This window comes from Condylura cristata, unplaced genomic scaffold, assembly GCF_000260355.1.
Source record: "Condylura cristata isolate star-nosed mole 26May11 unplaced genomic scaffold, ConCri1.0 scaffold00020, whole genome shotgun sequence".
Taxonomy (NCBI): domain Eukaryota; kingdom Metazoa; phylum Chordata; class Mammalia; order Eulipotyphla; family Talpidae; genus Condylura; species Condylura cristata.
This window is the reverse complement of record NW_004567121.1, coordinates 31,509,550-31,536,477: the sequence shown is the minus strand read 5'-3', so window position 1 is coordinate 31,536,477 and position 26,928 is coordinate 31,509,550. Positions and strand designations below refer to the sequence as shown.

General features: G+C 53.7%; 1 protein-coding gene and 1 long non-coding RNA gene across 2 annotated transcripts; one reads left to right on the top strand and one right to left on the bottom strand.

The window, feature by feature from the left end:
* Positions 1-547: 547 nt before the first annotated feature.
* On the top strand, positions 548-6,866 carry LOC101630377 (b(0,+)-type amino acid transporter 1-like). The gene is given in 10 exon segments (XM_012727358.1): positions 548-638; positions 641-819; positions 821-1,308; positions 3,016-3,044; positions 4,310-4,520; positions 4,648-4,777; positions 5,361-5,413; positions 5,415-5,483; positions 6,176-6,259; positions 6,588-6,866. Coding segments are annotated over 10 exon segments (1,569 nt in total). The 3' UTR covers positions 6,823-6,866.
* A 3,500-nt stretch (positions 6,867-10,366) lies between these two features.
* Positions 10,367-26,411, bottom strand: LOC105853878. Its single transcript, XR_001145629.1, has 4 exons — positions 25,669-26,411; positions 24,972-25,074; positions 13,549-13,679; positions 10,367-10,406 (listed from the first exon to the last, which is right to left on the bottom strand). It is a non-coding gene; the product is annotated as an uncharacterized LOC105853878 (long non-coding RNA).
* Between the last annotated feature and the right edge of the window lie 517 nt (positions 26,412-26,928).

The window sequence follows — 26,928 nt, the reverse complement described above, 5'->3', positions numbered from 1 at the left end:
AGGATCAATGAAAAAGTTAAACACTATATTCTGAAATGAGCAATGAGCCTTACACATACAATGAAATTAAGTGTCACATTAAATACACTCTCTCTCTCGGTATATAGATACTTGAAACTAGGTAACTAGTGAAACTCTTAGCCATGGGGTAGAAGCCGGCCATTAAGGAAAGTTTCCTGTGTCATATACTATTTTGGCTGTTTTGAATGGCCTATTTTATTTAATCTTTAGAACAATGGTACGTGGCGCGTGCTCTAACTAATTGACAGGTGGGTAGGGTGAGGTTCAGAGCGCTTGTCCAAGGTCACACAGCCCTGAAGGCCTAGAGCCGGAGTTGAGTGCGGCCAGTCGCACATGGGTCCTGTCCTCTTGCCACTTTCCTTCCTGCTATGGGTCTGGCTGGGCCAGGCTGGCACTCAGTGACGGCTGTTCCCTGGCGCTCACTCCCTCCGGCGACTGTAATCATTAACTCCTGCGGGAGCCCCGGAGACAACGCGACAGGGCTCTACTTCTGCTCAAGCACACGCAGTACAGCTGAAGTCCTGAGATGGAGAGAGGTCAGGCGAGAGATGGCGGGGAGGGGGCCGCAGGGCGGGAGCCAGATGGCGGGCTGAGGCTGAGGAGGAAGAGGGGCCTGTGGGCGCCGTGCCGCTGATCACCGGCTGCACGATCGGCTCAGGCATCTTCATGTCGCCACAGGGGGTCTTGATCCACACAGGCAGCCCCGGAGCCAGCCTAGTGGTCTGGGCCGCCTGTGGCCTCCTGGTCATGCTGGGTGCCCTGTGCTACGCTGAGCTGGGGACCCTGGTTCCTGAATCCGGGAGGGGAGTACACCTACATCCTGCGAAACTTTGGCCCCCTGCCAGCCTTCCTGGTCATCTACTCGTTCGTGCTGGTGGGCCGACCAGCCACCATCACCGCTGTCTCGCTCAGCTTCGCGGAGAACGTTGCGGCTCCCTTTTATCCCGGCTGCTCCTCGCTGCCCCAGGCCGTGGTCAAGGGGATGGCAGCCGCCTGCATCCTGCTTCTGATGCTGGTCAACTGCAGGAGCACACAGCTGGGCACCGCGCTGATGAACATATGCATGGCCGCCAAAGCGTTGTCCTTGCTGGTCATCGTGGGGGACGGGGCTGTGGTGCTGGGCCAGGGCCGTGGCCGCACAGAAGGCCTTCTGTCCGCCTTCCACAACACGACGCTGTGGGCCGGGCACATCGGCATGGCCTTCTACCAGGCTCTGTGGTCCTTTGACGACTGGAACAGTCTCAATTAAGTGATGGAGGAGCTCAAGAGTCCAGACATGAGTCCACGGTGCTTCTTGGGGGTGGGAAGGGTTGCAATCTCCCAGTACCAGCTACTGTGACTTGAGCTGGGGCCATGGGAAATCTGCTAAAAAGCAGACTCGCTTCCTGCATTCATGGGCTCTGAATGCCAGGGCCGGGCCTTCCCTAGTTAAGTTATGGAATTGCAGAAACGGTAAGTCCTCCGGTAAGCACAGAACTGGATGGCTGCATTCGGGTGAATGGTGGGGTGTGCGCTGGCTGGCTCTGGGTGTGATGGGGACACAGCCCGGTGAGCCAAGCTCCTGTGCCGTGGAACTGGGATCTTCCTGCAGCGGATCAGAGAGTTGATATTCCAGGCTCTGTGGGTGTTATGTGTGCTGGGACGGCTCAGCCTGGTTTTAGCAGGAAAAGAGACCGATACAAGCTGGTGAGACCGTGTCCCCAGAAAAGTTTATTGACAGAAAGAAGCCGCAGGCTGGACTTGGTCCACTGCCTGTAGTTTGCTCGTCTCTGCTGGGTAGAGAGTATTTTTGACAAATATGGGTTTCTAAGCAAAAATAAAAGCATTCCTTTGAATCTGGGCATTTGCGATTCTGGCTCCCACTCCGATCACACCACACGGTAGGTGTAGCTTTGGCTCACGGGTTTTTCAAGAAACCACAGAGCCTGTGCCAAAACCAGAGCCAGCCCATGCATGCGCTCCCCGGGGTGTGAGTGAAGGAATAAGGAACTCGAGGATGAAAGCAGGAAATAGCACAGCTCTTGGGGCGTCTTGGCCAGAAACCTGTTTCTGGTGTGACTTGGGGCTTGGCAACCACCTCAGCTCTTTATGTGGTGGGTGGGTGGCCCAGGTGGGGCAGGGTGAGAAGCAGGCTGGGTCCCTACTCCCTGGCTCAGTGTGGGCTGGGTTGTGCGGTGGGTGCTCTCCTTGCTGAGGACACCCACAATGTGTGCCCGGGGCTCCCCTCCACCGGCCCATGTTTACTACAGGCTTCGTCTGGGCCTCCGGACTGGCTTGGTGGGACTGAGCTGCTGTGGCTGGGGTAATCTCCACTGTCCCGAGTCCCCAGATTGTAGAACTGGAGGTGACCCAAAAAGGAGTCTTGTAGGGTAGCTGTGGTTGCTCATTTTGGGCATCCCAGGAGCCCGGCTTTCAGTGCTAACGCCCAGCAAGTCCCAAGCGAACTGGGATGCAGAGGCTTCCCTGCCTGGCGCCTGTCCTGAGAGGACAGCCTGACGGGGTGTGCAAGAGGCTCGGATGCAGCAAACTCTCTAGGTGCTTCTTCCACGTGCTGCTGGAGCCCAGGGAAGGGCGACTTCCCTGCGCGGGGCAGGGAAAGAGGAGGGCTGGGTCCGAGCCTCAAAGAACTGATGTGGTTTGGGCAAAACAGTCGTGAAGCAGCAGTGTGAACAGGAACCGAGCCCAAAAACACACAGGGTATGTTTCTATTTCAAGAAACACAAGGGGCCGAGGACCCCCAGGGCTGAGGCTGGCCACAAGGCCTGAAGCGGATCTGAGGTGGCTGCTGCGTCCTCCATGTTCCTTCCCTCCCATGACATCTCCGGGGTTTTCTGTTGAAGAGCTCGGCCCTGGCACAGCTCTGCAGCTTGCTTTGAAAGAACCACGCTCTGTGGCGCAGGGGCCGATGCTTAAATGGGGGAGACCCTGGTGTTTGGGGAGGAGGCCTGTCTAGGACCGGGGTGTAGCCCTGCCCCCCACCTGGGACACCTCTAGGTCAAGCTCTGTGGGAACGCCTGATCCCGGTAAGCAGCAGTAACAGCAACCCCATGACCGGGAGCACTGTCTGGTAGTTGCTAGAACATGGCTGAGAGGACAGGCTGGAGCAGGCGCTTGCCTGCCTCTCCCAAAGTAAGCCAGGTGACCAGTGGAGAAAGCCCTCGGGGCCCGCGGGTGCTGAGGACAGGCTTCTGTGAGGCTGAAGTCACCCCCGGAGGCCCGGCCTGGCGGGGACTGCTGGCCAAGTGCTGGGTCCTGAGCGAGGCCTCTCGCTTCCTTCGCTCCTGGCCCCAGGTGATGTCCAGGGTTGGGGTGCTGCGTGGGAGGGAGCAGCGCACTCTGATTTTGCTGGGTTTCCCTTCGTCCTCTGTCACCAGAGTCCTGCTCACTGGCGGGGTGATGCGGCCCCCTCGGGGGCTGGGGCTCTCCCCAGTGCAGACCCGCCCAAGGGTGCACAGCCTGTTTCCGTCTGGCTCGCCCTCCGCTCTCTGCTCCTCACACTTTGCAGAGAAGCAGGGCAGTGGGAAGTCCTATTTTTTTTTTTTAAAGATTTATTTATTTATTCATACAGAACTGGGATACAGGCCAGAGATGCGGAGGGTGAGAGGATTCACCAGGGACAGAGTGGGGAGCAGAACAGGCAGATCAACGAAGAACACTGCTGAGAGGAGCAGTGGACGGGTCAGGAGAGGTCTGCTGCGCCATGTGGTCACCTCCCGGGCAGGCGGGGATCGAACTCATGCGGAAGTGGCTTTAGCTTCTCAGTGCTGTGCTTTAACCCGCTGCGCCACCAGGGAGGGCCCGGGAAGTCCTATTTTATAGATCTCCATGGCTTTCCAATTTCCAGCCAAGAGTGGGGTCAGTGTAGAACGCCACGTGATGACCTTCGGTCTGGCCTGAGTCTGGAGAACTCAGTCTAGGCGGGGTTGGTGTGGCGGGCCCTGGCATCTTCCAGCTGGCTTGACCTGCAGATCACTGACTGTGGCCATATTTGACCTTCCTGTCCAGCTGGGAGTGCCTCTCTCGCTCACCCCCACTCCCCCACCCCCGGCCAGAGTCTCTTCCTTTCTTCACGGGGGCTCCCGCACAGCGCCCTGCTCATCCCGGAGGCTCCGCTCATGGCCTCTTTCCCCTCCCCACCACGCCAGCCCCTTTGCCTCTGCTTTGCCTGGTTAGCACTGCTCAGGGGCTCTGAGCTCTGCCTGCGTGGCGGGCTGGGGCGGAGCGAGGCGGAGGAGCCCACAGCCCGAGTGTCCTGCAGGCCTGGCTCATGCCCTGCAGCCAGGATGAGCTGAGCCCCACGCTGCTCACCTCCTCCTGGGGACCCGAGAACCAAGCGCCCGCAACACGTGCCTCTCTCCACCTGCTGCAGAAGCTGGCGTGGGCGTTGATGATCTCCATCCCGAGGTCACCGGCCTGTACCTCCTGGTCAACATCAGCTACATGCTCGCGCTGGCACCCACTGAGATCCTGTCCTCAGACACCATGGCTGTGAGCTGGGGGTGAGTCCCGCACTGTGCTCCTGGGCCAGGAGCGCATTTCACCTTCTTTCAGCTGCGTCTTCCGCTCTGTATCGCGGGGGCCTGAGGCCGTCTTCCAAGTCCCCTCCCTGGACCTCTGCTGTCCTAGGAACCAGGTTCTGGGAGCCTGGGCCTGGCTGGTGCCCTTGGCTGTTGCACTCTCGACGTTCGGCTCAGCCAACGGGACGTTCTTCAGCGGAAGTCGTGTGTGCTGCGTGGCTGCCAGAGAGGGCCACTTGGTGAGCAGTGGGGTCTGGACTGGGCAAGGCCAGGATGTACAGGCCAGTGACCGGGGAGACGGTGGGGCTGTAGGAGGGGTGCCTCGGTGTGGGCTGCACTCCCGTCACAGGTGGCGGGGTGCAAGGCACCCCTGTGTTTGTGATGGCATCTGCTCATCTTTCATTGTCATGAGTGGGAGATCACATTACTCCCCTAGATGAGGGGAGAGGGAGGCTGAATATTTGCTGAGCCCCATAATCCAACACCCCCAGCCCCCACAGTCCGTCCACATCTGTTCCATCCTCCCCCTCCCACCCCTCGTGCCCACCCCCTGCTGGCTCCTCTTCCTGTCCTGGGATGGAGCATGAGACAGTGGAGCGACCTGGCCAGACACCTGCTGTGCTCCAGTCCCACATCCTAGACCGCTGGGTGTCAGCTGGCTTGGCGGGGCTGGGCCCCCACCTGCGCCCCGAGCTTGGTTGCTCGTGAACCACAGAGATAGCCATCTGGAAGCCACTGGACTCGCAACGACAGAGCTGGGCACCCTGGTGTCCAGTGCGCCCGGGCAGAGGCCCACTGGGCTCGCCTGGCTTTGCTTCCCAGCCGCAGATCCTGGCCATGGTGCACTCGCGTCGCCTCACGCCTGTGCCAGCCCGCGTTCACCGCGGCGCTGGCGCTGGTCCTGGTCATCCAAGGCAACTTCAGCACCATCATAAACTTCTTGAGGCAAGTGAGACTGCCGCCCCAGGCTGGGTGTTGCATGGCCTGCGTCCTCACACAGACACGCGCGTGTGTGTGCAAACATGTGCACACATACCTGAAGCCCACGTGCACACACTCACACCCGTGTGGACATTCAGATGTAGCCGTGTGTCGCTCAGCACGGGGTTGTATTCTAAGCGTTAGAGGGACTTCTCCTGGAACTGCATCAGCCACCCAGCACACACCTGGGAGAGCAGGGCCGGGGTGGCTGGGTGCTCAGGACGGTCTGACAGGACACTCCCCTGGGGGCCTGCCATGAGCATGCAGGTCCCCGAGAGAGCACAGGCTTCCTGGGGTCTCTCCAGATGTCCCTCCCTCCTGATGAGAACCATCCTCCCTTCTAGTCAGGGGCAGTCCGTGCAGGCCTGAGCTGGGAACACGGGAGTGGCTGGGCTGGGCGGGTGCCACTCTGTGCCAGAAGATCAAGGAGGCAGGAACAGACTGGTATTGAGTCCACACCTCCTCGTCCTCAGTGCCCCAGTCTCGCCTTCTCTCCTAGTCTGCACAGAGCCTGCTGGGGGTGAGGACGGGGCTGGGGTGGCCCAAGGTCTTGGGTGGGCCTGGGCCGCTGCCCCCGGCTTGCGCCTCCTGGGCGGCCCCTCGCAGGGGTGCAGCTTCTCGGGGCCTGTGGTGAGCGGCTCTTGTCTGCCCTCCAGTCTCCTTGGCTGGCTCACCTACAGCACCGCCATCAGCTGTCTCCTGTACTTGCGGATGAAGAAGGATGTTCCCCGACCTTACAAGGTAGACTTGGGCCACATGGGGCTTTTTCTACTGTTCATGAAGCCGATGTGGGGTCACAGCCTTTGTCCCCTGAGGACCCCCGAGGGAGAACAGGGGAGACAAGTGCCAGGAGGTTGCACATATACACCAGGAGTCACAAAGCAGAGAGCTCAGCTGGCCCCCAGACGCTCCCTGGAGCCCTGCAACTGGCCCACTGGCCAGACAAGGCATCATGGCAGGAGCTGGGAGAGGCAGGCTGGTGGCAAGTGGAAGTGACAGGGAAGCAGGCAGGAGGGATGGAGCCCAGCGCCCTGTGGCCCCTTCATCGTCAGGGTCTCTGCCCCTGCGGGTCCCCACCATCATCCCTGTCGTGACGCTCCTCGCTTTTGCCTATCTGGTGCTGGCACCCATCATCGACCGCCCCAAGATGGAATTCCTGTACCTCGTCCTGTTCCTGCTGAGCGGCTTCCTGGTCTACTTCCTGTTTGCCTACTGCCATTGCCAGCCCAGGTGCCTGCAGGTGGCCACCCTGCATCTCCAGCTGCTCCTGGAAGTTGCTCCCAGCACTAAAAATGTTGATTGAGGGCCGGAGAGGTTCTCTGCAGCTTCTCTGCTGTCCTATGCCCCACATGTGGCTTGGCAGCTTCTCGGTCCGCTATGAAAAATTCTAGTCAGTTCTTAAAGTGTCCAACACAGCTAGGGCCCTCCCCCCCGACCCTCCAGCCCCAGGAAAGCGCCCACCCCTTCTCTCAGATCTGCTCAGTGCAGGCGGGTCTCAGAGACACACAGGAGTTACCTGACCGCCTCGTGGGTCAAGCTGTCTGACAGCAATTTGTAACCCAGGCGGGTGCCCTGAAATACCTTCCCTTTTGGGATTTAGGAATCAGAATTCTGGTGGTTGCTTGCCTGGGCTGTTGTAAATCCTGTGCAGTCCCAAGCTTCTCTTCTGTCATGTGGCAGAGAAGCAGAGAAAGCCACTGTGGAGAGAAGACAGAAGACCGTGCAGGGTGGGAGGGCCGAGAAGCGTGTGACCTTGAGTTGGGGGGCACCATCGGAAAGGTCCGATGCTGTGACCCCGGCTGTTTCTCGGCTCTGGTCTCCATCCTTTTAAGCCAAGAGCCATGTGACGCTCCTTCCTGCTTTCCGATTACCTGGGGGCAATCTGACGTCTTACAATAAATTTCTCATGTTGGCTCAAGTGAGTTTGCGTGGGTTCTTGTATCTTGCAACTAGTGAAACTGTGGCTCTCAGAAGCTTCTTGCTCAGAAAGACAAGATACTTTCATTATAGGTTCAAGCTGCCGACTTGCTACAGCAGGCAAAGAAGCAAGAGATACAGGCAGGGATTTACCGGTTTTGGGTAAGAAGGAAAGGCAGGCAGCGTCCAGAAGGATGAAAGGTTGGGACCGAGCCCAGAAGCTGATGTGGTATCGGGACTAACTGGAGACCAGGAGGCCGCGACCTGGCTGTCCAGGTGGGTGTGTGTGGCAGGACAGAGTGACCACAGGCCTAGGAAGGCTGGGAGTCGGCCCCCAGTACCGCTGGGGGAGAGGTAGGGATGCGAGTGAGCGGGCGGAGGGGCCAAGGATGTCTGGACTGGGGGAACTGGACCTGGGGCCTGAGTGTGACCCCTCCTTTTGTCAGTGAGCACGCCCAGAGGGGAGTGCCTGAGAGACACAGGGCTTCCCGGGGCTGTCTGCCCCTAGAGGTCCCCTCACACCAGTCAGCTCTCAGGTCTCTGAACCAACTGGGGTCCAACAACGTGATCCAGGTCTCAGCCTCTGCAGTCAGACCAGGCCCCACGGACTAAGGGGTCCAGCCCCACAAAACTAGCCTCACTATAGACACACCAGTCACAAGTACCAGGTCACCCACACTCCTGTTTGATCTGGCGGCAAGACCCCTATCCCTGATCCAGTTGAATCACTTGTCAAAACAACTCAAGGACATACAGAGCTCAGAAAGATGATCTATGGTCACTGATTTATTATAAAGCCAGATGGAATCCATGTGCCAGGTGAGGAGGGGCGGGGTGGGGTGGGGAGAAGGGGGGAGCGGGGCGAGGAGTCGAGTCCACACGCTTCTCCCAGCCCCTCCATGTGGTCACCAACCTGGAAGTCGTCTAATCCCTTTTGGGACTTTTGTGGGTATTCTTTACTGCCACACACTTACAGAGAAAAAAATGCGAGCGTCACTTAAGAAATCTTGGAGGAAGCAGTGAAAACTGTTAATTCTGCTATAGCCCCTCCTAGCTGCGGTCGGCACCACCCACGTGCGAACTAGGTTAATATGGAGGAGGGCTCGTACTGCTATTTTAAGGGAGTTCATTAATACATGTTTAAAAAAATCTCAATTTTCTTTTCTGCCGTAGCTAAATATTCATAGCGACAGTGCACACAAACAAAAGTTCTCCAGCGTCCTCAGAGAACAACTGTTAAGAGCTGTTAGAAGACAAGGGCCTTGCTGCCGGCTCGTGTGTGGCGGGAGCCAGCCCGCGAGGAAGTCAGCGGGCCCAGGAGCAGCGGTGCAGTCACACACCTGGGCTGGATTCCGGGGCAGTAGCCCGCAGCCCGGGGGCATTTTCCAGAAAGCTATAAAGCTGTCTCCTGCTTCAGTCACTCAGGCTGGGTGGCCACGTGTGCCCCAGGGCACCAACCTGGGCCGCCTCTGCCTGGCGGGCTGGCCTGGGTCTCTGTCCTTGGCCCTCCAGAGGGGACTCCCTGGGCATAGCTTATTCGCTTGGTTTTGTCTCCCCACGACACACATGAGGGCAGGGGCGGCTTGCCACAGGCTTTCCTCCTGGAGGCATGAAAATCCTTGCTTTACTTTTCTGACTTCTACGCTGCTGCCAAGTGCGACTATTTGCTCCTTTGAAATTGAATTCTCGATTGTGATATGGTTTATGAAGAAACATATTTGCTGGTTAGTTTTTCATTCCTATTAACAAAAACTAATATTGGCCCTCCCTGGTGGCGCAGCGGGTTAAAGCACAGCACTAAGAAGCTGAAGCCACTTCAGCATGAGTTCGATCCCCACCCTGGAGGTGACCACATGGCGCGGCAGACCTCTCCTGACCCGCCCGCTGCTCCCCTCAGCAGTGTACTTCATCGATCTGCCTGTTCTGCTCCCTTCTCTGTCTCTGGTGAATCTTCTCACCCCCTGCTTCTCTGGCCTGTACCCCAGTTCTGTATGAATAAATAAATCTTAAAAAAAAACAACTAGCATCTTTAAGATATCTTTGGGGTTTTTACAGGAGCTCCATTTGGTAGAGCTGATCAAAGCCTTATCAGGATGGAGCTCAATCTCTAGCACCTCTCTGCCCCTCTGGGGCGGGCTGAATGTTCCAGTCTGCCAATCACATGGGTGGGCGGGTGGCCAGACCTTGAGGCTGTCCAGGCTCCCCTTCCCGGTCACCTCCTTATAAAGACAACGATCTGATGTTTTGGGAATTGTGCACCAGGAAGGGGGGACATTTACATTTTTTACGTCTCATGCCCCTGGGCCTGTCTTCCCTGGGCTGTGAGGCCCTGCTCTGAGCAGGTGCCCTCAGGAAGAGGCATCTGCCCATCTCAGCAATGTCCCTCCAGCGGGCAGTCGGGGAGCACTTGGAAGCAGAAAGCACAATGGGGACTTGGCCCTGCCTCTTGCACCCTGATGTGCTGTCTCAATTTGGGGTTCAGGCTTCTCATTCTCCCCACTAGCCGCTGTCCAGGGTGAGGTGGAAGGTCCTCCAGCGGGGGTCTGGCCGTTCCCTGGCATGGCTTCCCAGGCTCCCGTCCTGCCCCAGCCCCTTCCCAGGGAGCAAGAGGGGCTTCATAATTAATACACCGGACTTGTCCTAAGTAACCATGGTTTCCATGGTTACTTTTCTTCCATAAATTCAGAGATGACAGTAAGCATTATGGGAAAAAAATGTTTTGAGGGCCCTCCCTGGTGTTGCAATGGGTTAAAGAGCAGCACTAAGAAGCTCTCACAGCCACTGCAGTGTCCCCCGGCCCGGGAGTGACCCGCATGGCGCAGCTGACCTGTCCTGCCCGTCGCTGCTCCCCTCAGCAGTGCATTTCAGTACGTCTGCCTGTTCTGCTCCTCACTCCGTCTCTCACGAATCCTCTTACTCCCGGGCAACTCTGGCCTGTACCCCAGTTCTTGTATGCCTCGATAAAGCAATCTTTAAAAAAAAGAAAGGAAGAAAGAAAGTGTTCTGAATCTTGGGAACAGGTCCAAACATTCTCAATGTGCCCTCGAAAGGAGCAGTATGTTCCGGAAACTAAGTGGGGCAGCTGTGGGCTGGCCTCCTGGGTGGCAGGCAAGTTCTTTCCATCAGAGAGCAACTTTGAGCATCCAGATGTTTCAGTTTCGGGCAAAGCCTGGTTACTCTGTCATAAGTGCTTCCCTCTGGCCATCTACACGGTCTTCTGCAGGGCAGTCAGAGTTGGGTCTCCCCGATTTATCCATGCACATGAGTGCCCTGAGTATGATTTCAAGTACCACAAAGGATAGGGAATGAAAATCACTTTGCTACTTCACATGCTCATTTCCACAGCAATCAGATTCCTTGCTTCCTTCCAGAAACTTAGTCTGGACAGTTAAGTACACCAGTGAGGTGCCCACTGCTGTCTTGCTCTTGGGGGGACTCACCACCTATCTGGTTCCACCTGTTTCAGGAAGCAGTTCTCCTTTGTCTCCATCCCCACATCGGGCCGAGTCCTCTGCTCTGATGGCCATTACTGCTGCCCACCACCTTTCCCTGGTTCTTTTCTGGGCTGGAGGTGGGATTGCATTTTCCTTTGGAGTTAGTCGGGGTTTCCCCTTCCTCTGGACAAAAACGGAAACACTGGCTCCTGTAGGTAACAAGCTGGTTGACTTTCAGGCTAGAATCACACTATTGTTTCCTGGGTCTCCAGCTTGCTAACTGAGTATCTTGGGACTTCTCAGCCTCCCTAGTCATGTAAGGCATCTCCATACCCATGAAACACACATATACAGACAGAGACTTACTAGGATAAGCTATAGACATATAGATTCAAGAGTATATCCATTTCCTATTTGCTCTGTTCCTCTGGAAAATCCTGACTGATTAGTCACTTTGGACCTTGTGAAAAATATGCACATTTTCTTTGGCCCTAATCAAACTCACTGGATCATTAACTCTTGTCATGGGGCTCAACAGTCTAATTTCAACAAGCTCTGCTGGTAGTTCTGATGATCCTTCGAGGTGGAAAACGGCTGCTCTAAAAATGAACGGTGGGGATAGGAGTGTGCGTGAGACACTTGGCCAAGCTCTCTCATCTGCTCCTGAGTTATTCTTGGGTTTCACTGAGCATTCAGTTTGATTTCATTATCCTATAAATGGGTCTTCAACATTTGGACTTGGAAACAGCCTGGACGGGGGGCTGGGGGCGAGAAGCGGGAGACGAGAGGGACCCAGACCTCCCCTGTCCACTTCCATGGACTGAGGACCGACATATTTCCGCAGTAATTTGGGCTGGCACCGGATTTTAAGTCACTGGGACACGGTACTAGTCAGGGGTGTCCAGAAAACCAGAATCAATGCATAGAGACATATAGGATGAGATTTAACCATGAGATTGGCACATACGATTAAGGAGGCAGAAGCACCACAAGCTACTTCTGGGAAGCCCAGAAAAGCAGGTGATGTCATTCCAGTCCAAACTCACAGGCCTGAGAACCAGAGGAATTAACAGGCTAAGTCCCAGCCTGTGTCCAAAGGTCCATGGACCCAGAGCGCCAGGGCCCGAGGGCCAGAGAAGACAGAAGACCCAATTGGGCAAAGAGCAACTTCAGCTGTCTCCATCTTTGTACCCAGCGTAACCTCACTGGATTGGATGTCAGCACGGTGCTCAGTCAGACTCAATGCTCATCATTTTTAGAAGCACCCTCACAGGCATACCCAGAAATACTACTCAGCAGCTGAGTGGGTGTCCCTTCACCAGTCCATAGCTACTCTGCTCTTCTCTTCTCTGTTCCCCTGTTCTGGGTCTAAAAGATTGCATTGCCCTGTCCGAGGCACCTGGAATTCTTGATGCTTCTCCCAATGCAGAACCTTTTTGGGCAAGCATGTATACCTGTGTGCCTCGGTTTCTTCACCTGTTAAACAGGGGGTTAAGCCTTGCTTCATAGGGAAGTTGCAAGGGTAGGGGATAGGGAAATGTTGGATGTTGGGGGCTTCTGAGGACTAAGCACATGGAAATCTTGGGCTTGTTTAAATGACATGTGTACCCCCTGCTGGCGGTCACTATATCTGGGCATCATCTGTAATCAGGGGGCTGTGCCAGGCCCACACCCCTGCCCACACAGAGGGCCTCTGTCGTGGGCCCCGGCTGCAGCCACCAGCACCTGCACCACTTGGGCCTTATGAGCTGCAAGTCGTATGGTGGTGGAGGGGTCAGGGTGGGAAGAGCCGCTCGGCTCCATGGAGTCCGTGGCCCAGCCCAGCAGGAGAACACGATGCAGCCCCCGGGGCTCTGGAGTGAGGCCAGGCCCTACGGGGTAGAGCCACAATGTCTGGCAGGTTTCAGGGCCCTGAACGGCAAACCTCCTGGACGTGGGACTCCAAGTGACCGGGCAGCCGAAAGTACCCATCAGATACCCCAAATGAGGTGGACCAGACACAGCAACAACCCATGGTGAGGGGGAGGGTACATGGGGGCTGGTATGGGCAAGACCAGGGGCCCTCTAGGGGGTGGCGCAGAACCTGTAACCCCCCAGGGGCCCCGTGTCCTTCCGTGAGCTCCTGGTTCTGGCTGGGGGGAGCCCCTCACCACTAGCTGAGGAAGAGCCGTCCTGGGTAGTTTCATGGGCACCAGCTGGGGACAAACGGGACCTGGACAACCTGTAAACAGGGCAGTTCGGGCATCATTCATTTCCCACTTCTGCATTCGTTTTACTCAGTCTCTCTCCTAAAGCACCTGTGGTTAGGACCGGGCCCTTCCTGCCTGCCCTCAACGCTTTGAAGTGTTCTCTCCAGTGCATCTCCAGTGCTTACGCCACACCATTTCCATCCATATGTAAACATACTTGTCTCTTTCATCTTATAAAAAAACAAAACAAATGAAAAAAAGAAAGAAAACATAGCTGCACCTCCCCCTGTATCTGAGCTTTTCTCCTCTTTAGAGAGGCTACCTCCCGTCCCAGTGTCTCACCCCGTGATCCTTACCCGATCTCCACACAGGCCTCCATCCTTTCTCTCTCGAAGGCCTTTCGGTTCCTATCTGTCAGGACCCCTTCTCCAGTCCCCACAGCCAGCAGCCGACAGCCCACTCTTTCCTCCTGTCGTGACAGGCACCCACCTCTAAGCAGCAGTCTTCATTCCTGCAGTCCGCTCTCCCAGGCCCACAGCTGCCAGGCTGATCTCTGAGAAACCAATGTGCTGTATTTGTGCGCTTGGACTGCTGTGACTAACATGCCACAGGCTGGGTAGCTGAGCAACAGGAAAGAATTTCGTTACAGTCCGGGAGGCTGGACACCGAGGTCACTGTGCTGTGGGCTTGCTTTCTGGGGCACCTTTCCTCCCCGGCGTCCAGATGTCAGGCCTGTGCGTCCTCACAAGGCCTTTCCTCTGCCTGTGCTCCCTGGCGCTGCCTCTGCTTTGAAGCACACCAGGCCTGGAGGGCTGAGCCCCCCTCCCCCACGTGAGCGCCACTTGTGAGCCCCAGCTTAAGCCTGATCAACTCCGGAAAGGTGGCTCTCTAACACGTGGGGGGCTAGGGCTTCCACAGAGTTTGTGGGGGACACAATTCAGTCCAGTGCTGATGCGCACGCACTTTGTTGCTCTGGGACAGACCAGAACCCTTTACGTGGTCACCAGGGTCCTGCGTGACCTGCTTCTTACCAGTTCTTCAGCCTCAGCTGCTCTGCTCGCCCCTTTGATCTGTTTATTCTTAGTTTCCCACACAGGGAGGCGTCTGCTCTTTCTGGGACCTGAGTACATGCTGTTTCTTCTGCTGGGAACATTCCTTTCAATCCCCTCCCCCACTCTCTTAGCCACCTTATTCCTAAAAACTCAGCTCACACGTCAAGGAGGCTCCCTGCAGCACGCCAGTCAGGGCCCTGGTTCTGTCTTCTCGTGCCTTACTTCTCCCGCGGCAATCACACTGCTGTCATCAGATCTTTAAGCGCAGACTGAGTTGTTAATGCCTCTCGCTTTCCACAGAATGAAAACTGCAGAGCAGCAGGGACCACACCTGCTCGCAGCTGTATGTCCAGCACCTAGCATGATGTAGGTAAGAAGCAGGTTATGTGGTGACCACGTAAAGGGTTCTAGTCTGTCTGAGAGCAACAGAAGTCTGAGCGCATATGCTCTGGACCGAATTGTGTTCCCCACAAATTATGTGGAAGCCCTAGCCCCTTCCCCCAGCCCCCCAGTTTAGAGGTCTACCTTTCAGTAGTTGATCAGCTATTTAAAGAACCCACAATGGTTGATGGTAGATTCCTTCCTGGACTTTCAGGTGAAGAAAAGAACCATTAATTATCAATAATTTAAAGCTCTAGCCTTCCTGCTGTGAATCTCTTTCAAGCCACCTGGCCAGGCTGATAATTATATCATCTTATTTTAGAAATTGCACAGAAAACTCTAAAATCTCAATGGTGAATATTAAATTTCCACTTCTGTCCAAATTTCTGAATCATGGGAAGGCTGAAGTAATTTGCCCCATGCTCCTTTACAACACGACTTCCTTGTGCCCCTAGCATCTTGTCTCCCCACTAAACGCGGCTGGCCTTATAAACTGTCTGGGCCATCAGAACTGGGCAGAGGTGGTGCTATGTGAGTGCCGGGCCTGCCCTCGACAGTGGTTGGACGCCGCCAGGACGCCACGTTAGAAGCTGACTGACGTGCTGGAGCGAAGCAGGGTGACCCAAGTGGGCAGTGAGCACCGACTTCCGGACACTTCTCGGGCTTAATCCTCTGGCTGAAACTAGCCATTAAGCAAGTCCAAGGAGGTCAACAGAGGAACCCACAGAACTGGGAAAATAAATGTTTGCGGCTCGTTTATTACCCAGAAACAAGTGAGTGGAACATCAGTCCCCTGATTTTCACCTGATAAACCCATTTCCCCTTCTCTGAACAGTCATGTCCTCCCCTCTGATTCTCTCACTGACACACTCACTGTGAATCATCAGAACATTCCAGAATGCTGCTATTTCTAACAGTAAGTTCAAAAGAGAACACAGACTGGGCGAGTGATTCACAGCAGAGTCGATCTGCGCTGCGATTCTGGCCGAGTCTGGAAGTCAGGGCCTCATGCCTGGTGATCAGAGACTGCGTTCTGAATGTTCTGAATGGCATCCCCATCCGGCCTCTGGGACGCAGAGCTTCCAGGGCGCCTGCTGGAGGCAGGCACCACACACATCCCTCTGCCCTCAGCTGCAACATCTACACCTGTTGCAGGAAAAAGTCTTTCCCAGGACACAGGTGTGTAGTCTTGAAACTCTTCTGTGAGTAACAATGGCCTTCCCAGTGAAAGCATGAGGCACCCCAGCATCTTTTATAGCAGGAAAAGACTTGGAAAGAATGCAAATATCCAGGGCCCTTCTGGTGGCGCAGAGGGTTGGAGCGCAGCACTGAGAAGCTGGCCGCAGCTGCTTGGGTGTGAGTTTGATCCTTGGCCCCGGAGGTGACCACAGGGCGCGGCAGACCTCTCCTGACCCGCCCACTGCTCCCCTCAGCAGTGTACTTGGCCTACCTTCCTGCTCTGCTATCCACTGTCTCTGGTGAATCCTCTCACCACCGTAAATAAAGTTTATTTATGCATACAGTACTGGGGTACAGGCAGAGATGCAGGGGCAATGAGGGGACTCACCAGAGACAGAGTGGGGAGCAGAAGAGACAGATGGACAAAGTACACTGCTGAGGAGAGCAGCGGGCGGTCAGGAGAGGGCTGCCACGCCAGGGGCTGGGGATTGAACTGGCACCCAAGCTGCTGTGGATAGCTCCACAGTGCTGCGCTCCAAGCCGCTGCACCACCAGGGACGGCCCAATAAATAAATCTTTACAAAGAAAAAAGAATGCAAATGTCCATCACGGGAGAATGGGCACATCATGTACGACATGGAGTAAGAGGTGGGGAGAATGAATGAACTACATGTATTGACCAGCGTGGTCTCAAGAGACATGTTACTGAACGAAACCAGCAAGCTGCAGAAGCTACATAAAGTACGATGGCACCTGTGGAAAATCTGACCCCTCCAAAAGCCAGACACATTCTGCCCATAAATACACACATGGGGGTGTTCGGTAAACAGCCGAGGGCGGACCGCGCAGGAGTCTCTTGGGTATCCAGGGCTAAGGCAAATTCAGGAAACTCAAAGATTGGCAGAGCGGGTGGCAGATATGAGGCCCTCATGCTTGCATTATTTTATGACCCACAATGCAGCATCTCCTGTGCCTGCTCTGTCCCCACCACGTGCATCTTTTCTCCAGTCCTTGTTCTCCCACACTGCAGACTGGCAGCCCACCACGGGGAGGGTGGAGGGAAAGTGACACATTCAAAGAGGACTGAGGCCTGGCCCCTATCTGAGGTGCATGCTTCCTGGAGCGCTGCCTCGGGGAGAGCTGTTTCCTGTGTGGTCCGGAGAGTCAGTGACCGGGCATGAGTGGTCGTGGCAGGACTTCCTGCACCGGCTCTGCCCGGCCTGAGGCCCCAGTGGACCATGGCAGCTGCTGGCTTGGAAATCTTGGGCCCAAGCTTGGTCCCGGGGGGGGCCACCCACACAATGCTGCCGGGGCACAGGAGGGCCTTCTGGCGAGGAGAGGATGCCACTGGGGAGATGGAGGATGAAGGGGCATTTTGGGGGACCGGACATCAAGGAAGTGTGTGGACATGTGTCTTCATAGCCTGAGTTCTGGAGCACTCTGCTGTGCGACCCTTGACTGCGAGGAGCTTGAAAACAGCTGTGACTCTGCACTCCAGCCTCTGGCAGGTGACGTCCGGCTGGGCAGCGGGCTCACTCGGACCTGGTCTCAGTGCTTGCTGGCAGTGCCCCTGGCACGTTGCACGAACTCTCCAGTCTCTGCGTCCTTAGCTCTCCGAGGCGGGACAGTAAGAGCATAACGCAAGCACAACCAGACAGCACCCCTTCTCCTGCGGTTCCCGGTCACTCGGGGAAGACACGAACTCCAAGTGAAAAAGATCTTGACAGGGATAGAAACTTCCCACAGCGGCAGTGAAGGGGAGCTAAGTGCCCAACAGGCAACACCAAGTCCCTACTCACCCTCTACCTGACAAGTCCCCTGAGCCCCACCATCAAGGCAGCTTCTCCCCCAAATCTCTTTTCTCCAGATCTCCTCTCTTACCCCTGCTTCTCTCTGGGCTCCTCTCTGGCCTGTGCAAGTTTTCTTCTGGGAGGCGCTCCAGACTTTATGTTCAAGCAGAGCAGGAATGAAACTCCTCAACCCATCCATAGCTATCAAAGGCAGAAGATGGTACTGGTTCAGGGCATGCTTGTAGACAGATTTCTCAAAGATTTATTTCTGTGTTTATCGCTGTCACGACAGTGGCTGGCTCAGGCTTGCTGTGAGGGTTAGATGAGACAGTGTATTTCAAAGCCTGACACTAACACCGAGGCCCCCGAGCAGCTAGTGATTATTCCTGCTATTCTAATCCTCATTTTGACACTCTCATTCCGAACAACTTACTCACTTTGCTTGAACTCAAGTGCATCAGCCAAAAGTTTAGGAGGAAGTTCTAAGTCCAGTTGTGCAAGAGGTTGTGGAAGGTTCCCCCATTCGGGTGAGTCACCCCGTTCCTCCTACTTGTGACCTGGGACATGGATGTGAAGGGACCTGCGAGCCGCCCTCTCATGCTTCTGGGAGAGCCCCCTCGTCTCCCCTCGACAGCTGGGTAGGTTGCCAGGGTGCTCCCCCTCTGTTCTGGATGGACCTCTGGGTCGGTGCCTCCCAGCAGCCTGGCTCACCTGCTGGGGGGGGCCATCGCAGAGCGGCCTTGTCGCGGGACTTCTAAGCTCCCCTGACTGGGCCTTGGTGAGGCAACCCCGGGGCCTGCTTCCTGACTCGGCCTTGTCCCTAAGAAGGACACAGGCAAAGCCCTCTGTGTTCAGAGGTGGGATCCCAGGATGGCAGCTAGGAAGGAGCCCTGCAGAGAGGGGTGTATGGGCCGCACAGCCTGGCTCTGCGGACACTCGGAGGGAGCCGTTTTCCCAGCTCTGAAGGGCTGTAGATGCAGACTCATGTGCGTCACTCCAGACACAGCTTCCAGGGGCCTGGGGGCTCCCCCTCAGAGCGGTTTCTGTGAGGGAAGGCTGTTCCTCCCAGTCGGTGGGGCCGTGAGCACGGGCTGATGGACATGGGCCACCCTCACTCCGGAGTGGCAGCCGCGCTCCAGAACTGCCCTAGGCACCTGCCGTGTTTCGGGTCATTTAACCAGCCAGGTGGGCTTGAGTGTCAAACTGAGGAGGAGGAGGAGAGGCCCTGGGGGGGCCAGGGGGGGTCCGTGCCCGAGAGCCATGGCCGCCACGCAGCCTCCTGGAGCCAGGGAGCGGGGAGCCAAGCTGGTGTTCCTCAGACCTGGGCTTCCGAGGAGCCTCCCGAGAGCTTGTTCAACTTGACGCTGACTGGTAGCAGCAACTGGGATTGGGCTGGGGCTGGGGCCTGACATTCTGTTTCTAACAAGTTTCTCAGAAATGCTGATGTTTGTCCACGAGCACAGAAAAAGCTATTTCTTCCAATTCTATGACTTGCCTCAGGCAGTTCTACTTCCTGTGGCTGGGTTGTTCCAAGGGAAGGTCCCAGAGGCCCCACCCAGGCGGCTGGCAAGGGTGTGGCCCCAGCTGGGCGTGCAGCTGAAGCCCAGTTCTCTGCAGACCCGGTGGAGTTTCCTGACACATGGTGACCAGGTAGAAGCCCCGCTCAAGGGAAAGGCCCGGTGGGCCAGCGCTCCTCATCTGTGGCTGCCTTGTTCTGGTGCCTCCCCTTGGCCAAGCAGAGACTCAGGGCGATAAACACACTCACAGAGGGTCACCAAGCCAGCGCACCACTCACGCCAAGCCCTCTCTGACCCTCAGGTGCCTCCCCTGTGCCAACCCATTCTAGTGCCATCCACACGTGATTCAAATAGGCTAACTACTGTTCTGTATTGGCGCTGGTATTTATGGACATGAGCTTCTCCAAGGGTCAAGACTCTACCTAAATGCCTCCTGTAGCAAACAGAAGGTTTACAGATTGAATGATTGAATGAAGGCAGAGCGATCATCACCGCCACCAAATGTGCCAGGCTCAAGCCCAGCCCCTATCTCTCTGAGATGCAGGAGTTGCATACCTGTGAGATGCCAAGTAGTCCCTGTGCTCCTTAAAATATGGCTGGTAGATCCTGACTACAGGAGTGGCTGGGGGGAGGCGAAGGTAGAGAGGGGGGCAGAAGGGGAGGGAGGAAGGAAAGAAGTGAGGGAGAGGGGAGGGAGGGAGGAGAACTGAGGAGGCTTGTCCTGTTATCCAAGCTATAGATGCCTCAATCTCTTCCTTAAACACAGCGCTGTACCTGAGCTGATGCACCATCACCCAACTCAACATCCTACCAGTGAAGTGGTTTTACCACAAAAAGATTTGCAGTGCTCGGTGACTGAAGACCTTTCAGGAGAGCTTCTGTGGCTGAGCCACATTTCACTGCCGTGTGCAGCTGGGACAGAAGCAGGGGCAGGGGACAGTGCAGGAGGTGGATCCCTACAACCGCCCCATAATGCACCGTCCGCCCCAGGCCCGGGTGCCAAGCAACGGCTCCTAACACAGGCTTTGCCGCCTGCTGGAAACAGGCCCGACACATCTCAGGGGTAAGGCGCTGGGGCTGGAAACTCATTGTGAGTTCAACTCCTCCCGATTGCAAAAGTCTGACATCATAAGAGAACACAATACAGTGAATCATCCCTGTCTAAATACTTTGATTAGCTCATTTGCTTTCAAGACTAACTAAAAAGAGGGAAGGCAAAAACCCTTGAGGTTACTGCCTTCTGGCCTGACATAAGGGGGTTCACTTCTCCCATCCTGCTGAGTGCTCCCCACCCATTAGCTGTAAGAATAACTCATTTAAAAAACGTAATATTCCAGTGGAATATTTCAACTTTTGGATCTCAGTATAAACAATTCAAATAAAAGAAGGTCTTGAAAAATGAAATTAATAAGGAAGAGTTCTTTTTGTTCATTTGATGAAAGATTAACAATATTATTTTCTGCAGCCCCCTGGATCTGTTAAAATGAAACGTAGCTGGTCGGAAGCCTTACTTTGGCTCTGAGCTGGGTCCAGCCCTCTCTGCCTTTGCCCGTTTTGGGCAACACAATAGTCTACTTTTCAGGCCCCTTCTCCCTGCCCTGCCCAGTGCCTTGTACACATCACTATCGGACCCCAGGGACATTTGAGTTTCCCAGCTCTGTGTTCTGCTTCTCATTTTACCAAGGGGAAACTGAGCCCTAGAGAGGATTTGCTCAGGGCTACCCGGGTCGGAACCAGAAGGCTTAAGGTGAGCAGATATCTGGCCTCCCGGCACGACACTGCTGCTCTCTGCTCCTGCCTCTCCACATCAGTTTCTGTAACTTCGGCTGAATTAATAAACGTATGTGCAATTTCAGCATACGCCACAGAAACAGCAAGCATTCGCTGGGGTGGATTTTGTAATGAGAGCACTTATGTAATGGTACGTTCTTGTGACCTTCCTCTTTCTTCCTGCCGTCACACAGCCCTCAGCCCTGCTGCTCACACATGGACGGAGCGCTGCTTTTCTCCTTCTGCCTGTGGCTCCTTCTCCCTTCTCAAGACTCCACATGCTTCGCTAATGTCCCAGCGAGTACACACGGGCCCCTCTTTCTGGAAAAATCCTATTTCTTATTCAAGGTCCTGCTCAAACATGACCTCCGGTGTACAGTCAGCTCTGCCTTCATGTACAAGTTAGTAAAGACTCTTCCCACTCTGCGTGTGTCTGCGTCGGTCTACGCATTGCTTATACGGGTGTCTTCACCCCTGCTCCGCAAAGTTGGCGGTCCTCATTTATGGAATTGAATCCAAAATTAAGATTGATATGACAGTTCCAGAAAGCTATCTATACCCCCTGCTTTTCTGCGAGAATTAGACAAGGTCTGAATTTTGACTATCTTTTTGAAAAGGGACAAAGTCACCATGGAAATATGGCCCAAGCAGTCTCGACCGTTCAAGAAAATCTAGTCCACAGTGTTGGATAAGAATGGGGCTGGGGGCTGGGGTGGGAGGTCTGTCACATCAGGGGACAGAAGAGAAGTATGGAGGTGCCCAGCTGTGAAAGTAGGGCGGGGTGTGAGGGGGGTTCCAACCTGACCCAAATCAGCCACCTGAGAACCTGAGCCCTTTGAAGTCAGTGGTGTTCAGGGCTGTGCAAAGACAGCATCTATGACACCATCTTTAAAATGGAAAAATCACTCAAAATGGATAAAAGATGTGGATATAAAAACCAAAACAAGAAAGTACTGGGAGGAAAATAAAGGGGACACACTACAGGACATCTACCACAAAGACTGTGTCTGGGAACACAGCCCCTACAGCCAGAGAGAGAAAGCAAAAATAAACAAGAACTGTATCAGGCTTAAAAGCTTTTGTACCTCAAAAGAAACCTGACAAGAACAAAAAGGCACCCTATAGAACAAGAAACATATTTTCATCTATACATCTGACAAGAGGTTAATCTTCAACATTTATAAAGTAGTCACACTCTCCAACAGCAAAGAAACAAATGGCCTAATTAAAAAATGGGCGAAGGACCTCACTAGATACTGCTCTAAAGACATTCAGATGGCCTACATAACATAGAATAAATGATGTTCAGTGTTGCCTGTTATAAAAGAAATGCAAATTAAAGGCACACTGAGTTACCACCTCATCCCTGTGAGAATGGCCCATATAAAAGAGAATGCAATTAACAAATGTTGGTGAGGTTGCAGTGAAGAAGGAACGTTCATTCACTGTGGGTGGGAATGCAAGGTGGTATAGGCCTTGGGGAAAACCGTATGGAGATGTCTCACGAAAGCAGAAATCGGCACTCCATTTAACCCAATAATACTACCATTATGCATATGTACAAATAACATGGGAATGTAATACATAATGATCCATATACACCTAGGTACACAATTGCCAAATCATGCAACCAACCCAAGTGTCCTTCAACAGATGAATGGATAGACAATCCATGGGGCATGTATTCAATGGAATATTACACAGTTAGGAAGGAAGATGAAGTGGGGCATTTGGAGCAAAATGGATGCACCCTGAGGGGATGAGATGGAGTGAAATCCGTGAAAAAAACAAAAGACAGATTTTGGATGGTTTTACTCATCTGTGGAATGTAAATAACCAAAAAAAAAAATCATACCTAAATGAGAGGATAAATAAAAAATTGAACTCAGCATAATTGTTACCAGAAGTAATGGGGAAGGGTCATAAGAAAAAGAATGGAAATGCAAAAGGATAAACTCCACGTAAGTCATAAGCATAAATAAATAAATAAACAAACAAAAAGTCAACCAGAAGTGAAAAGAAAATGAAGCTGGTCAGTTATTACAGAGAAATGGCATTACCTGTCTCATTTGAAATGATTGAAGATCTTTAGTTGGGGACAAAAAGCAACTGTAAGAAACAAGAAACCCTCAAACAAACAATTGTCTCAGAAGTTATCCAGAGATAACTTACCATGAGAACTGATGATTATGGATTTTTTAGCAGAAGGATAGAATCAGTCAGTTCTTTTGCATCCTTTCAAGACAATCAATAACCAACGTTTATAGCCAAGAGTAATTTAAGCTTGTTAACAGTAATGACTCTTTAATCCCTTACCTTATCTTTCTCTTTTTTCCCATTCAAATCCCTGACTTTGGGACAAATTTTACATTTTCTACCCCAAGCCATGTACCTGAATTGCAATTATTGGATCCCAAATAAACATGTCTTGCCCTTTCGTTGGGCTCCTGAATTTTCAGGTTAACAGGACAAATAAAATCCCACTCCCACCCCAACAGTCTCCCCCACCCCACCAAGACTGCACGCCTAATTGGAACCATTCGTCTGGAGCTTCCATGTCAGCACCACTGAGATCCTCAGTGTAAGACTCCCGGCCTTACCCTCAGGGAAGGTGCCTTTGTCTTAAATAATCATCACGTTTTTGTTTTTCTGAAAATAACCTTGTCCCACCCTCTTTTTAACCTGAGATACTCCATTTCCTTGGAGTTCTTGCTGCACCTTCCTATCTGCTAGATGGGATGCTGCCCGACTCATGAATCATCCAGTAGGCTCAATTCGAGCTCTAAAATTATGGCTGGATTTTTATTTAACAGACTTTAAGCTTCTCTTTAAACTAGAAAACAACAAATGGCTCTGAGGAATGTCTACTGCATTAGTGGCTCCCAGTAAATGCTTATTAGTAAATAAATGAGTATTACTTCTAATTATACCAGCATATCCAATAATGGTTTTGTTCACCGGGGGAAAAAAAGTTGGCTTTTGTGGCTACAGTTGTTTTACATTTATGTACACAATTAGGAAAAAGGGAAATCCATTGTTACGTAAATTTTGAGGTTCCCAAGACTTTACCTCTTTTAATTTCTTTGTGGAAGTTACTTTTTAACTAGGGAGGAATTAATTTTTTTTTAGTGTACATATGAAAAAACATACATGTCTATAAGTATGTATGTGAAGAGTTTCTAAAGAACCTACTATGAAACATTCTGTAGAGTTTTACATCTTGTGAAAGATCTTAAAACATCATAAAATGCAAGCCTTTGACTAGATAAGATTTTTAATGATCAGATAAACAATTCCATATAAATATATCATTACATACTTTATGATACAACATAAAATGTGTAAGATGCGCTATAAAGTGTAATATATGCATTGATTTACTTTTATTTTTAGAAAAGGAAATCCGTAAGGACTGCCACTAGGTGGCACTAAACTCTAATGATCACCCCAGCCCATGGCCTTGGGGGCATTGAGGGGTGATTACAGGGGCGCTGTGGGCCAGTGGACAAAACAAAAAGCAAAATGGGTAAGTCAAGAGTAGCCAGATTAACATTCCCCTTCTGAATGAAGGAGATTTCCCTCTCTCACTGGTGGGGGTATCTGCCATGTAAAGAAATTGATGTGCTAATAAACTTAAGTTAATAAGCTGAACATTAAAATGATGTGTTCTCAGAGACAATCATTTGGGCCTTGCCTTCCAGCGGGAGTGCACAGCAAAGGTGGGTGGAGACAGGGAGGCCATGGCACCTCACCCATTTTGGGGAGGCTGATCCTGCATCTGCAGGCGCTGGTCTCCACCAGCCTGTCAATGTGTCTGAGACAATAAAGTGAATACCAGGAAAAGAAGTTGCCACCAAACATGGATTTTTCCTATTTGTTGACTATGGCACATGCCCCAACTGAAAGATTTGGAAATTATTTGCCATATTGCAATTCAAGCTTGGAACACCTCATATAACATGATAACCAGGAAATGAGTGAACTGCACACCTTACCCAAGTCTTACTATATCAGTCTTTTTCCCCCTCAAAAAAGTTTTAGTTGCCTGATATCTCCTTAATATTTGCAGCTTAAGAACATAGCCAAGATCGCCAAACACTACTAAGACCAAGGAAAGCATGTAACAACTATAGTTTTGACTAAAATAAGCCAAATGAAAATTTAGGTTAAGACTTTTCTAATATGCAGACTGAAAAAAAAAAAAAAAAGGAAAACATTTCAACCTGAAGTCCTAGGTCCTAAACCGATGACCAGAAAATAGGTGTTCTTTTCCCTGGGATGCCCTCGTGGAAAGTTATTTACTGTTGACAGTTTCATTCCTCAGATCTGAAAAACAAAAACAAAACCAGAAAGTTGGCCTCGGTAATAGGGCTAACCCAGCGAGAGGGTCCCAGAGGCAGGCGCCAGGCCCACTGATGTCTGCTGGACCTGACTGGGCTTGTGGTGTCCACCTACCAACTCCACATGAAAACAGCATTGGCTTGGTTGGGTGATTGTTTAAGCGGAGTTTGGGGGCTGAGGTAAGGGACCCCAGAGTTCCTGAACATTCAGGTTAACTTCCTGCAGCCACTTACTAGGGTGTTAAGGCTTCAGCCATGGTGTGAAGGCTTCAGATGCCGAGCTCAGACAAAACCCTGGCCCCTCAGACAGGGTCCAGTCTTAGAGAAGCAGAAGGATAAGGGGATGACCGCCTCGAAGGGAGGGGGTCCCCTCTTTGCTGACGACCAGTGAGCATCCCACCCGACAGTGGGGCCAGCTGAGCCGGTGGTGCTGGTACTGGGCCCTCCCAGGCTGGGCCCACGCAGAGCCCACAGGCAGGCTCACCAGGCGCTCCCAGTTCCCAGAGTACATTCTCTTCTTTCCACCTCTCACTTTGTTCAAACTCTTCCCCTTGCCCTCTCCGCCTCCCCTCCCTCTTACCTCTTTTATCCACTGGAATCAGTTGAGTTAGGTCCTTCTAGATCAGAGTGTCATCTCCTGCAGGACCCACCAGTTGGTAGATTAAATCCTGGGGCACCGCAGGAGCACGGGACCTAGCTCCTGCCAGACGCTGGTGTCCTGCGTCCTAGTCTGCAAGTCTGCAAGTCCCCTCACCTGACCAGTGGGGTGTGGACGGCGGCGGGAGTCTGGCACCAGCCATGTCAGACTGTGCTCGGCCTTATTACTGGGATCCGCAGTCATCAGGCCAACTGCGGCCCAAGCTGCCTTTTTCTGTTGGTGACTTTTCGCCAAGCAGATGCGAAGTTCATCAGTCAGCCTTGACCTTCCCTTCACTGTCCCTCCTTCCCCTAATCTTCCCGGGAGCAGGGAGCAGGAAGGCTCATGCCCTGTGACTTGAAAGAGCCAGAGGTCCACCCTGCCTGGCCTGGAGAACCCAAACTGGGACAGCCCTAGGGCCAGCACGGGGTGGGGGGGAGGTGGAGTGACTGACCAGACCAGGGGAGGGGCCGGTTCTAGAAGAACGAGGAAAACAAGACAAAAAACCCCAGGCTTATAAACAAACGTGCGCGTCTGTTTGTTTAAGAATAACACCGTGTTAAAGGAGCTGCCCCCTCCCCCACAGGTCCGATCACCCGCAGGGACTTTGCCAGGAAGCCAGGCAGTTTGGAGTGGGAGGGAGTCCTCAAGGCCCCCCAAAGTGCCGCCTCTCCAGACCCGCTCGCTCAGGCGCCCCCCCCCCCCCCCCCCCCCACCCCACCCCACCCCGCTCCAATCCCTCAATTCCGGTCCCCCGCCCCGGAGCTAACGCGGTGGCCAAGTAAGGAGCCGGGGTGCCGCTACAGTCCCGCCGCGCCAGCCTGGGCGCAGACTCCCGAGTCACCGCCTCTCCCAGCCCCGCGGCCTGGGCCGTCAATCAAGCCCGCCGGGCCCCGCCCCGGCTGCCGCGGGGGCGAATCCGAGCCCAGCTCCGCAGCGATGAGCTCAGCCGGCTCGCTTCCCATTGGGCGGCTATATTAAGAAAGTGGCCGAACTCTTTAAATAGCGGGCGCTAGGGCCGCAGCCCGCATCTGCCACCGCAGTCTGGCTGTGAGCGATCGCTCTCTGCTCCCTCGGAGAGGCCTAGCGAGTGCGGCGCCGAGCTAGGCCGTGTCTGCTGCTCGAGCCGCGCTCTGTGCACAAAGGCGCCGACCGCGAGCCCCGGCCCGAGGCGGGAAGAGCGGCCAGCGGCCGGAGCCGCGC